This window comes from Penicillium hordei (assembly GCF_028827395.1).
Source record: "Penicillium hordei strain IBT 12815 chromosome Unknown utg000004l_segment0_segment0, whole genome shotgun sequence".
In the NCBI taxonomy this organism is placed as follows: domain Eukaryota; kingdom Fungi; phylum Ascomycota; class Eurotiomycetes; order Eurotiales; family Aspergillaceae; genus Penicillium; species Penicillium hordei.
Genome location: NW_026623145.1, coordinates 797706 through 810640, shown reverse-complemented (window position 1 = coordinate 810640; position 12935 = coordinate 797706). Strand labels below are relative to the sequence as shown.

The 12935-nt window shown below is 47.5% G+C and overlaps 5 protein-coding genes across 5 annotated transcripts; 2 read left to right on the top strand and 3 right to left on the bottom strand.

The window, feature by feature from the left end:
- Positions 1-33: 33 nt before the first annotated feature.
- On the top strand, positions 34-807 carry N7537_007582 (uncharacterized protein; the record flags this gene model as incomplete). The annotated part of the gene is made up of 2 exons (XM_056898637.1): positions 34-216; positions 259-807. 2 exons carry the CDS (start codon positions 34-36, stop codon positions 805-807), a joined length of 732 nt encoding a protein of 243 aa, XP_056750713.1.
- Positions 808-1995: 1188 nt separating this feature from the next.
- On the top strand, positions 1996-3031 carry N7537_007581 (uncharacterized protein; the record flags this gene model as incomplete). The annotated part of the gene is made up of 2 exons (XM_056898636.1): positions 1996-2591; positions 2650-3031. 2 exons carry the CDS (start codon positions 1996-1998, stop codon positions 3029-3031), a joined length of 978 nt encoding a protein of 325 aa, XP_056750712.1.
- Positions 3032-3254: 223 nt separating this feature from the next.
- N7537_007580 (sugar porter family MFS transporter) lies at positions 3255-5276 on the bottom strand (the record flags this gene model as incomplete). The annotated part of the gene is made up of 7 exons (XM_056898635.1): positions 3255-3576; positions 3629-3765; positions 3846-4609; positions 4660-4890; positions 4949-5055; positions 5124-5141; positions 5203-5276. 7 exons carry the CDS (start codon positions 5274-5276, stop codon positions 3255-3257), a joined length of 1653 nt encoding a protein of 550 aa, XP_056750711.1.
- Positions 5277-7375: 2099 nt separating this feature from the next.
- On the bottom strand, positions 7376-9706 carry N7537_007579 (uncharacterized protein; the record flags this gene model as incomplete). The annotated part of the gene is made up of 14 exons (XM_056898634.1): positions 7376-7548; positions 7607-7678; positions 7749-7825; positions 7886-7952; positions 8017-8093; positions 8145-8292; positions 8350-8557; positions 8620-8718; positions 8776-9037; positions 9092-9157; positions 9213-9278; positions 9330-9434; positions 9502-9579; positions 9657-9706. The coding sequence occupies 14 exons, from the start codon at positions 9704-9706 to the stop codon at positions 7376-7378; spliced, it is 1548 nt and encodes a 515-aa protein (XP_056750710.1).
- A 654-nt stretch (positions 9707-10360) lies between these two features.
- On the bottom strand, positions 10361-11111 carry N7537_007578 (DUF846 domain-containing protein; the record flags this gene model as incomplete). Its single annotated transcript, XM_056898633.1, has 4 exons — positions 10361-10509; positions 10569-10855; positions 10914-10959; positions 11021-11111. The coding sequence occupies 4 exons, from the start codon at positions 11109-11111 to the stop codon at positions 10361-10363; spliced, it is 573 nt and encodes a 190-aa protein (XP_056750709.1).
- Between the last annotated feature and the right edge of the window lie 1824 nt (positions 11112-12935).

Here is a 12935-nt window from a genome sequence, read left to right as displayed (position 1 = left end):
CCTAATACCACCTACATCTTTTATTCACTCACAATGTCTTCAAATGTCGCGGGAACCGGGGCCGACCCCCAACCTAAGAAACGTTTCTCCGTCCGCCCTATTCACGGCAACTGGCGTCAAAGTATCAAAAGGCTCAAACGGATCTTGGCCGATCTCCGAGCTGGCATGCATTTTGGCCTTTCACCAGCCCGCCCTGATAGCAGCACCCGCAAAGAGGTCCAGATCGAGCATACCAAAAAGCCAGAAGATGCCAAATAGCCAGAAGATAGCAAAAGATCAGAAGACAACGAGCCCCACGAAGCCCCGGCGGCAAGCTTCACCGAGCAAACCCCAAAGAGAGAAGACGAGTCTAGCCCAGCCAAACATCCTAACCGGGATCCCAGTCAAGTCAGGAGTGGAAGTAGAACCACCACAGCTGGCAAAAAGTATTACAAGTATTTGAGGGTTCCATCAAATTCCCCGGACAGAGGCAGTGTCGAGACAACTCTCAAGGGCAAAACTAGAGTTGATGTTATCCCCGATGAAAGCTTCAAGCGTCCGTTCATTGGTCAAAAGCCCGAGGCAAGTTGGAAAGATCTTTATGGCGGTTTATTACTCGCCGAAAAGGATTTCAATCGTATAACGATGTCTCGAATGCATGCCGAGTTCATGATGCGTCGATTTCGCTGCAGGACAATGAGGCCTCGAAATTGCGAACCGGCTACGTCGCTTTCCGAGTTCTTTGACTTGCAAATGTATCTCCGTGACGAATGCAATGCGCCGAAACCAGGCTATTCAGGCTCTGGAACTGAGGAAGGCTCCAGCTAAGAGAGTGGCACCCTAGAAGGAAGAGGAGACTGCCAAGGAACATATTATCGCGCAGGGAAGGAGAATGTTGATGAACACCAGGATCTACCACCAAGGAATGGAAAGAAAGTCAAGCTTGAGTTCCTTGATATGCATGAGATGGTCCGGAATACCCCTACCATGGCTTCCCTTGTGGATTCGATCCTACTCACAAGCTGAAGAAAAAGGAAAAATAAAATAAAATTTTGGGTTGAAAACAAATTAAAGCCAAGATCGAAATAGCAGAGACCCCGCCGAATGGTATAAAAATGATTTGATGCACGATCTTGCATAGAAGATGGGAAAGTTGAGCGCTAGGGGTGGCCTAGGCATAAATTGCTTTACTAGGGAGCTTCATCGTTTACTTTGATGCCACTTTATTTCCATGTTTCATGCCTGGTCATGTATCCAATATAGAAAATAATATGAATTATAAATAAAGGGTGACAAGGAATTCCAAACACATTCAAACCAGACAAATATGTGCTCTCTATGGCAGTCATGTTGGTAGTACTCTGTACTTAAAGGACACAAACGGAGAAGATCTTGTATATTTTGGGGAAAACAGGTACCCTTCACAACGTCGAACCTCTCCAATAATAAAGCTCGAACTCTACCACGAGAACTAGGGATTCCCAGAACTGGGCAAATTCAATTTGCTGTCCAAGATGGGGTTCTCATCTCGACAAAGCAACGTCAGAACATTCAAGTCTAACCAAACGGAGTAGATATCACGAGGATCGCTAAGCCCTAAAGCCAAGAACACTTCAGACCCTTCACACCAACATTATCAACAAGAAAGCAGCCTAGCACCAAGGCTAGATGCCTAGCGCAATCCCCAAACTCCTCTTCTTGGTCTCATACGGCGAGAAACTCGTAAATGAATCACAAAAAAAAGCGGCTCGAGTCCGGCGCCAAGCGGCACCAATCTCGTATTTACGTGGAATGCCACCCCAAATTCCCGCGAATACGAACAACAACCTTAAACAGCCTCACTAGAGGCATGATTTACCTCCAACCAGCCGCGTCAATGTAGGTAGTATCCAGGGAATAGCGACTTAAAAATCACAGTTCCGCCCCAAATCCGACATTTTCCAAAGCAGAGCACAAAGCAGGGTGCCACGCAATCTCACTAGCTATCAAGCTCTATACCTCCATTACACTTTTAAAATGCTCCCCCCAATCCCAATCCCCTCCTTTACAACCCTAGCCCTATCCCTCCTCCTCACCAACCTAGCAACGAGCACAACAACCAAAAACGAACCCCAACTTCTCTCCAACGTCTCCCTCAGCGCGGACGATGCATTCTCCCTCTTCAGCGAGAACCCCGGTCTAAACGCCCGCGCCTTAGAATGCAACGTCGGATACAGCGAATGCGCCTACGACACAAGTCGCTGCTGTCCGTCCAGCGGGAAATGCTGCGGGAACGGGTACTGCGCTGACATCGGCGAGGCGTGCTGCACAGGCGGTGGCACGTGTGCGGCTGGATACAAGTGCTGTGACGGGACGACGGGATGCGCGCCGATAGGCGGGGAGTGCTGTTCTGGCGGTTACTATTGTCGGGCCGGGAAGAAGTGTCGCATCTATGACGGGGAGAAGGTTTGTTGTCCGTTGAGTGGCTGTATTGGGGAAAATGATGGCATTGGGTCTGGTGGTACGCTTACGGCTCCGGATGTTACGTCTACGGAGACGGAGGTTGAGACGACTCGGGCTACGACGACTTATGTTGAGGTTGATTGGGATTATTATTATACTACTATCTACTGGTTTGTTCTTTTCTTTTCTTTTTTTCTCGCTGGAAGGATCTCGCTGATTGTTTTATAGGACTTATTGGTTCTATTACTGGACTTCTTATGCCCCTTACACTGTTCAGACGGTTACTTCAACTACCACGAGTACACGTACTATCTGGTCTGTTTATGCGACAGATAGGGCTGAAGCGACGTCGTCGCTTAGCAGGAAGTCGTCTAGTTACTCGTTCTCGACTCCTTATGAGGCGACTTCTCTTAAAAGCTCGACTGCGCCTGTCACCTTGTCGACTGGTGCTGCCGCTCCGTCTGCTACCGTGTCTGATTCAACAGATGACACTGTTGCAGCTGGTCCAGTTATTGGGGCAAGTTCCGCGGAGAGTATGAGCGTTAGTGGAACTGGCATCCTAGCTGCTGTCTTGGTTGCTGCGGTTGGTGGATTGGCCTTTGGGCTGTGAACAGCTTGGACAGGTTGTGCTTCAACGATGATTTGAGGTTGAATGGGATCATTCATGACCGAATTTTGTCGGTGATACCTTTTGAGAGACATGATGTTCCTATGATGATTGTATGCCATAATTTTATGGAATTTCGATCTAGTATTCGAGATGTATACTGAATCGTAAATCGTTGATTGATATCGCAAAATGTTTAGCTAAATAAAGTAAGAATCTGCCATTCTCAAGGGGTTGGACTACTGTCGGACGAGCTATCCTTGCGGTGCTCAACATGGGTACCCTTGCCGGTCTCCATATCGTCCATCTCATTAGTCAGCTTGACCTTCTTCTCTGAAACATAGCTAGCGCGGCGCAGGTGCTCCTCGGTCTCCTCATAATTGATAAGAAGCTCGCCCTTCTTGCCGTAGCGGTGGGGCTCGTTGCGGGCCACCGATACAGCATTGAAGACGCTGGATGTCTTATGGAAGATCGTATCCATCTCCTCCAGGGATCGATAAGCAGTTTCAGGGTAGAAGAAGTAGACGACGGGGAAGATGAATGCATTGCTATTTAGAAGAGTTAGTCGTGCACAAATCATATTTCGCGTGGAATACTCACATGACAGCAAAGATAATATATGTCTTGTATTTGATTGTATCGAATGCAACAGGCGTGACCATGACAACCATGAAGTTGAAGATCCAGTTGCCCGAAGTTGCGAGTGCGTTGGCGGGAGCACGAATTCGTAGAGGCACCTATTGCATTGTTAGTGGGTGTTTTAACACAAAAAAAAAAAAAAAAAAAGAAAAGAAAAGAAAAAAAAAGAAAGCCTTACAATTTCAGCGGGATACAACCAGGTCATCCCCAGCCAGCCAAAGGCAAAGAATGTGTTGAAGACAAACAAGAACACGGCAGCGGCAATACCAGGCTTTGTCTCGCCTTCGAAGCTAGTGGTGATGGCCAAAACAGCCATTGAAATCGACATACCAGCGGCACCAACCAACATCAGAACTCGTCGGCCCACCTTCTCAATAACGAAGATGGGAATCAAAGATGCCAAGAAGTATTCAGTGCCGTTGCACGCGGCTAGGATGCGCGATGTCAAGCCATCCATACCGAGAGAGTTCTCATAAATGAAGGCAGCGTAGTAGGTAATCAGGTTGATACCAGAGATCTGCTGGAACATCTGGTTGACGTAGGCGAGTACCACACGATGGAAGTGGCGGTTCTCATCCATGGTGAGCAAGTCACGGAAGCTGACACTCGAAGCAGCCAGGACTGCATCCTTGATAGCAGAAAATTCCGAGTGGACGTAGGGATCGTTCTCATCCAAGTCTAGGATCGCGGCGAGAACACCCAACGCTTCCTGCTCACGGCCCTTGAGGATCAGCCAGCGAGGTGATTCGGGCAGCGGCAGCACAAATATCAAGATGACCAGTGCGAAGACGTTTTGGAAGGCAATTGGGAAACGCCACGCAACGGAGCTAGGGTCGAGGAAGGAGAATCCAAGATCGAGCCAGTAACTAATCGTAATTCCAGCAGCAATCAATGAACCCTCAAACATGACTAGTTTTCCACGGTGGTGAGACTTGGAGCATTCTAAGTAATATTAGCATCGTGCCTCCTCTCCGATAGAGCCAAATACTTACCAGATTGCCATGTAGGGACGGTAGAGGTGTTCATGCCATTGCCGATACCGGTGATAATACGGCCGACAATGAAATGCGGTAGGGAGTAAGCACTGGCTTGTAGCGTAGCCCCGATGACCATGATGATGGAGCCGGTGAAAATTGTCTTACGGCGGCCAAGGTAGTTTCCAATCCAGATGCAGAGGATTGCGCCGAAGAAACAGCCCAGGTTATAAGAAGCGGTGGTGATTCCTGAGAAATTAGTATATGAATGCAAAAAAAAAAAAAAGGTTGCCATGGAGTTGCATACCCTGTGTAGTCGCGTTGTTACTGGTCGATGAACTCGATTTAGTGGTGTCAATCTCGGGGAAGACCGTAACGAATGAGTTTAAGGTCAATAGACCTCCCATCACACCTCTGTTGGGTGTTAGTGTTAGCAAAAGAAGCACTTTAGACTTTTTGTGTATAGCTTTGGAATAACATACTGGTCATATCCGAATAGCCTGTGCAATCCGACGTTAGCGATGCGTACTTTGAATGTAGATAATTGAAAGACCAACATACAAGAAATCAAGACCGGCAATAACACCGATCATGATATTCAGCCTCGCGCCCCGAAGGCCGAAGAATGGCTTCATGGCGGATGTGGTGTATAGGTTAGGTTGTAGAAGGACAGACTGTATATAATCAACCCCTAAAAAACAAATATAGTCCGACGATTCGTATTCGCCCCAGAAAATGGATTTGAATTGGACAGACTGTTAAGCAGAGAAAAGAAGATTCAATGCAACAGGTCCGGGGAAGTGCAGATTTATGAACCCCAGAATCAAACAAGGAGGGTATCCACCTCTTAATATCATGCTTTGGGGCGCAAATCGAAATCTAGAAGAGACAAGCCAATGAAAAGCAGAGAAGCAGAAAAGCAATAGTAGGGTTGCATTGGTGATGGTTATACTATGGCCCGATGGAGAACGAGCCATACATCTTCAGGAGACTTTGATCGGTCCAGGTTTTCTCGGGATCCACGCAAATCGGCAAGAGGTGCGTGCAGGTGCCCATGCGAGGGGTCTCGCATGGCCTCGGTCTCCGGTATTGGTCACAGTATTGTCTTACGGTAAAAGATTTGTGGCATCAAATCGAACCCATGGAGCACTCGACACACTCCTTTTCTAATTCTGTTTCCGTCGATGAGATGGAGTGTATGACAGCTGCAAGGTTCATGGTTCACGGAAGCTCACGTGGGTTCAAAAGGTACTTTTGTCTTGTTTGAATTGGAGTGGTATTTGACCCAAACCTGGAGATTCTACAGTTCCCCCGGACTTCCCCATTTTTTTTTTTCCCGCTGATCGTCGCTGAGGGAGACTACTATGTACCACATACTGTGGACTTGACTTTAGGCCTTAGACCACACACAATTGCTTTCCAGCACTTGCACTCATTGTATGATTTTTTGTTGATATTTCCTTTGACTCGCCAAGCATACTTGGCAGGGATGCCATGGAAGGGGTTCAAGAACTTTCCATATAAGCCGTGCCGGCATCAGGGCCCGAAAACTGGGCGCCGAAGCCAGGCTGGATGACATCATTGACACGTCTACTATCCAAAACAAGTAGGTGGTTTTCATACGTACCTACATAGTACATATGTGTTATTTCATCCTTACTGTCCTTACTGTTCTTACCGTTCTTACCGTTCTTACCGTTCTTAGTGTTACACAAAAACCTGCTCGGCACAGGCCGAATCACGGGGTTCCCGAGAGTACGGGATGCCCGATTCGGATATGCCCATTACGTATCAAACTGCAACTCTGGTATTTAGACAATCCTACCTAATTATGCAGTCCATCGCCTAAAATGTCCTTGCACAAATAGACTAGTAATAATAACTATGTATCATTCAATGCAATATTTCCAAGAGAAGCCTTACCAAAACTTACTAGTCCACGTAGATAGAGCACCGGAATCCCGGATTTGGCCAGTACATCAGCCCGGTAATGACAGCGTAAATACCAAATGACAATGTCCCTGACCATGCAACTAGTACGAATACTACATGTAGTAGCAATAACGACGATCAGGAATCAATGGTCAATGATCGACAATGTGGGAGTTTATCCCTGCTTAGTTTAATGACAGAATCAGGGCATCCCGGCAGCCTTCAAGTTGTCCTTCACGTTGCCACAAACTGGATTCTAAAACCGTATGCTCGGGCTGGAGCCGACCTCGGGAAATCTGATTGCCTGGGCAGATCGAACTGGTGCCGTCATCCCCTTAGTTCAGGAATAAAACTGCAACCTAGCATTCGACTTCATAGGATCTTACACTAACAGTCTACAATGAGTCAAGAATACATTAAATGGATATTTCATTCAATTTAAACTTGCCAACCAGATAAGAATACACCCAGATCAGACCCTCCTGCCCAGACCCTCCATCCTCAGGTCCATCCAGACCTGCGGCCGGTCAGCAATCATTGTGAACACCTGGGGAAGACTATTGGCTAACATCAAACACATCGCAAGATTTGGAAAAAAAAAAGATAAGTAAAAAGCAGTAAGGGACCCCATATGTAACATCGGGTTTTTGTCCGCCGCAGGCCACCGTGAAGCAACCCAAGAACAGTCAACACCCAACAAGTCTTCACATGGGGTCCATCATAAAAGGGGAGAAAGTGAAGCCAAATTGCGGTTGCTTTTAGAGCTTCCCAGTCATCCCAGTCTGGCTTCGAATTGTAGCGTTTACCACAAGTCCTCATTATCACCATGGCGCTTGAATTCGAACGGTTCCTCGCTGGCCTCTGGGCCCAGCAGATCAGGTTCTTCGCGCGTGGGAGAGCCGGGGGAGAAAGCGGGTTCGTCCTGAGGCTCTTCCTCCTTGCGCGGCTGGCGGCAACGGGCAACGGTGTGACCCACTAGAGGATTGTTAGCAGACTAGGTCAAGTATAAAGGACCCGCATGTGATCAACTCACTTTCTCCGCAATTATTGCACTGAATTTTCGACCAATCTTTCGGCTGGTCACAATCACGGGAGTAATGTCCGGCTAAAACAGTAGTTGTCAGTTCTGTTTCACAGCTCATAATGGCTAAAAAATAGACATGCATCACACTTACTCTTTTCGCAGTTTCGGCAGGTAACAGTAGAGAGGTTACGAGGCTGGTCACAATCGCGGGCGATGTGGTCTTCGGATCTGCATTTATATTAGAACCAGCGACAATCCCAGGGCTCCGATTGTGATATTTTGACATACCCGCAATTGCGGCAGGTGCGAGGGCCACGATCGGCAACATTGGGGCAATCTTTGGCAAAATGGCCAGCTGAAACATAGATGTTAACTCATCATGAAATATACATATCATCTTGGTCAAGGTCTTGTCATACTTTCATTGCACTTCCGGCATTCAACATCACCCGCAGACCGGGGCTCGGTGCAGTCAGAAGCAATATGCTCCACGGATCTTCATAAAAGTCAGCATTATCCAGTTCGTGTTTGCATCACAATCACATACCCGCAGTTGCGGCAAGCATGCTTGTTCTTGCGCTGCTGTCTGCAATCGCGCACGCGGTGTCCAACCCCATCACAGTTTGAGCACTTGATTTCCACACGGCCGTTTTCCGTGCGCTCCTCCTTGCAACTGCGCGAGATATGTCCCAACTCTAATCAGGATGATTTAGCAACGTTCTGAGAAATCTGCAATCAAAGTAAACACCTACCTCCACAGTTTAGGCATCTAGGCACCTTGCGCTCGTAGGGAATACCAGCGTTGTTCATGCGTTCAAGGTTCTCCTCAGCATCCGCAGGCCAACGGTCTTGGAGGTGACCACGCGACGCCTTGGGGCTAAAAAAGAATCCAATCACGAACTCGCGATCGAGCACTCCTTGGAGATCGATAAGGCTCATGACATCGTCAACTTCAGCTTCCTGTAGTTAAATTTATTCATAAGTAATTCATTCATAAATTCAAAACGACGATGAGTGATTACCATAGCAATGATGTAGATTTTGAAGTCATCTTCACGCATTTTTCTCTCGATATCAACCCAAGTGGCGTGGGGAACTGCCTTGGAGTAAATTTTCAATGCCTGGAGTTAGGTCAGCCAAAGCTCGAAACTTTCAAGGTACGTATGGATTCGTGGTACCTCGCGGAAATCATCAAGATCCCTTTCATCGCTAGCTTTCTTCATTGCCGCCCAACCTTCGTGGGGAAGCATATCAGCAATGCGGTTGAGGTCGAACTTTCGGTTCTCCTTGCATTCCATGGTCTTGTGGCCTTCAGCCTGGCAGTTCTTGCAGACATCAGGGGGTCGCTCGGGGCAATCAACAGCCGGGTGACCTTCCTTCTCGCAGATACGGCAGGTACCCTTGAACACACGGGGCTTAGGGCATTCCGACTTGGAGTGGCTGTTTTGGGAGTCAATTAGCAAATTAAGTAAAAAACTCTCAGTAATGGCTCACCCTTCTTCGCCGCAGTTGAAGCACGCGCCCATCTTGCGGGGCTCGGTGCATTCCGCCTTGGAGTGACTGTTTCAAAAGAACAATTAACGCCGTGACACACAAACTGTTCAATAAGACTCACCCCTCTTGGCCACAGTTGAAGCACCCACCGGCCTTGCGAGGCCCGGGACACTCAGCCTTGCTGTGGCTGCATTGTCATCAGTACAATTGAGCAAGCACATAGAGCTCAACAACTTACCCTTCTTGGCCGCAGTTGTAGCAAGCGCGGCCACCGCCACCGGCGGTTTCACCATATCCTCCGCCATTGTCATCACCATAGTTGCCGTAGTTGCCGTAGGCATCACTATATTTCAGCATCGGTTAGATAAGCTGGTACAATATGACATGGAAAAAGTGTGGGACCAACTTACCCTGCATTGCTGTCTCTCTGTCTCAGAGGAATCGAGTCATTAGGGCACTGGCGAGTCATGTGGCCAGGTTCACCACATCTTGAGTTTGTTAGCGACTGATGTTCTTAGGGGATGTCCCAAGCTAGGGAAGCTAGAATCTTTGAGGGAGAACTCACTGTCCGCAGGTGAAATCATCGTTCCGGGATCCATGGATATTGGGCTCCATTTTGGTCACCTTGGTAAACATGTCTGTTAGTCAAATACCGCCAAACAGCTTGTCGTTGTGGAAGAATCCGTCATCAGGGCGAAGGGCTGAAGTGGAACAGATAGGAAAATAATGCGGGGAAGGGCCAGGGAGGTGTGAGAGAAGATAGAGGCAGATGAGACAAGATCACTAAGGAGAAGACACGATCTTTTCACGTATATCCCTCTCCTAGGATCGTCGAGAGAGACAGTGCAAGCTCGACATCAAGAACGACACTTACCAACGCGATTTTCGATACGCGGTAGACGCGAATATTGTTTGCTGACGATTGAGGGTAGAGGGAGAAGAGGGAAGAAGAAGAGGGAAGAAGAGGGGAGAGGAGGAAAAGGCAAACAAAAACACAATCGGTAGCTGACGCTGAGGTGGAAATTGTCTGTTCGAGGAAAGAGCGATATGTCGACCTGCCTCAGGCAATGCGCAATCTCTAAAGCAACCTACACTAGACGAGATGCTTAACCACATTAAAGCTACAGATGAGACTCCACATAATTTGAAAAGAAATTGCATGCATTTGAATGGTAATTGGTCGAATATGCTGCTAAAAATACAGAGCACATGCAAAAGACCGATGATATAGGGCCACTAACCGCAAGACTGACATTAACCTGCCTACAATTACCGGAATAACCTGCCCAGCAGGCCACCAGCGATGTTGTTCACAATACCACCACCCAGAGCCGAGTTGGCATATGTGGAGGCCTGACCAAACTTATCACAGCGAGAAAAGGCCATGGTATTCGTGATAGTCAAGATAAGTGCAATAACTAAACCAAAGTCAATACCTAGTGCCGACGTATATCAAAGTATCCTGGGAGTAACTTACCAATCAGACTGAGCCAAATAACACCGACAAGTCTCACAATAGCCAAAATCGCAAGGCCCACCCACAGAGCTGGTGTGACATACAAGCTCAGCCAGAAGAACCGCTTGTCAGTGGCTGTCACAGTGCGAACGTTGGGGTCGGATGATTCGAAGACCCACTGGGAGTCGCCGGTCGAGGTGTCCACCTCGTTCCACCAACGTAGGCCGACCAGCCGGCGTCCCGCAATGTTTTTGAGGTAGTAGAAATCCGCGGAGAGGAGAAGAAGGGTGAAAATGAAGACGAGGATACTAGATAGACGTTAGCGTCGCAGGTTGACAAGCAGGTAGTTCAGCGCAGGGTCCGTACAAATCATTGATGAAGAGTACACCAAATAGATACATCAGTAGCGCACCTAATCATCAATTTAGTCAAATCATTCTTGCTGCTGTTACTCGGGGTGGGGGGGTACAAACCGATCCGAATGCCCAAGAAGACAAGTAGCGTGATCGGGTGCGCGCTGAGGCGCCAGTTGAGGTCGCCTTGACCTCCTTGTCCTTGGTCCATAGTTTGCAAGGTGGAGGGTTTGATGTTATCTGAATGTAAAGGACCTCTCGGTCAGCAGATTGGGTCACTTTGATCCAAGTTAAGTGTGTTGTTGACTGATGATGCTCCCTATGTGGTCGAAACACGGGTGTAGGCGGTTTCCTGTGGCAGAATAATCAATGCTACAAAGCATAGACCAAGTGACCTTGTTGACGATGTGTAATACTTGCTTAGCAAGGACTGCATCATATGCTTAGCATCTCCTAGTAAGCGCTACTATTTTAGGATTATTAAATAGGTTCTATAAAAAGGTCTGATCAGTTCTCCTACTTCTATACAATGTTCAAACTCATTCACGTGACTCTACTAAGTGGATACGCATCAGCCACACGTGCATTCATTCATTTCCAACGTAAGTGGCGCTAAGCCGATAAGACACAAAGTTTGATCTATAAAAGACCTCCACATCAAAATCACACAAGGAGTCACATCGCAGTACCAAGCAGGTAGAGGATGCAATATGGACTTATAGGATACCTATGGTGGTTCAAGTGCCAACTCTAGACCGTACCAACCCAGACCTTGGGAGGTAGGCTGGCCCATATAAACAAAAACGAATGATTGAAGTGTTTTTATTATTGCTTTGTGAGCATATTTCCAAGAAGGACCTCGGTGGTACAGCCCATACTCGATTAAAATGAAGTATACATTGCTCCATTCCACCATCAAGCCCTGTAAACCAAACAGACTAACCCAGACCTCTAGTCAAGTATATACATGGAGATTTGCTTTTTCTTTCCATTGTCTCTAGAAAATATCGATCTACCCCCCACATCTCTCAAGCAACCGTACAACCCGGAAATTACCACAAGACAAAGCCGCCTGTGTCGGGGTGCCGAACTCCTCACTCACTATATTAACGTCGGCTCTACAATCAAGAAGAAGCTGGACAGTCTCCGTCTGTGCGTGCGCGGACAGGCAGATGTATACCTTCCCGCTGGGAGATTAGCATCAGCGCCGGAATAGAGCAGCAGTTTGGTAATTTCGGTGTGTCCTCGATAACAAGCTGCCTGGAGGGGTGTGCCGAAATGGCCTCCTATCGAGTTTATGATGCTCGTTTTACTTGTTTTGAGAAGCATCTGTGCAATGCTTAAGTGGCATAGACTGGATGCAATATGTAGGGGCGTTCCCGCTGGGCATTGAATGCGGGGGTTTGCTCCGCTGTTCAGTAATAGTTGCACAATTTCCTCGTTACCAGTGGTTGAGGCAATGCAGAGTGGTGTTCCGTGTTCCTCTTTCACAGCATTGATGTCTCCCTGCTTCTGCTCAAGCATCAACTTGACAATTTGAGTGAATCAAACAGGAGAATGGGAGATCCACATATATCCGACCATACAAGATTTGCTGGGTTGCTACGGTCAGGCACCACGACGTAAAAGAGAGTGGGATCGTCTACTTTGATCTAAAGGGTCACTATTCTAGCCTCTCTGGAATACTGCACAGAATCCATGGTACCGGCCAATCCATCAAAGTAAGTGACTTCTACTCTTTTCAACATGAATGAGACTAAGGTGACAGGCTCTAGCTCTGGATCTGGAACACGATAGGTATTTTATCATGTATGGTAGGAAAAGATGGACCGCGCATGTGCCAAAATTCCACCAGTACAGGAATTTTTTAAAGGAGAATGATGGAATGGTTCCCATGCTGAGTTCTCCGATTTAACCAAACCTCCTATAGGAATAGTACGAATAGCCAATTGTAACAATCTCATAAATTCTATCCGCTCATAAAAAAGAAAACTGAAAAGAATCCAACTTTACCCATCTTCTACGTGGGACATAG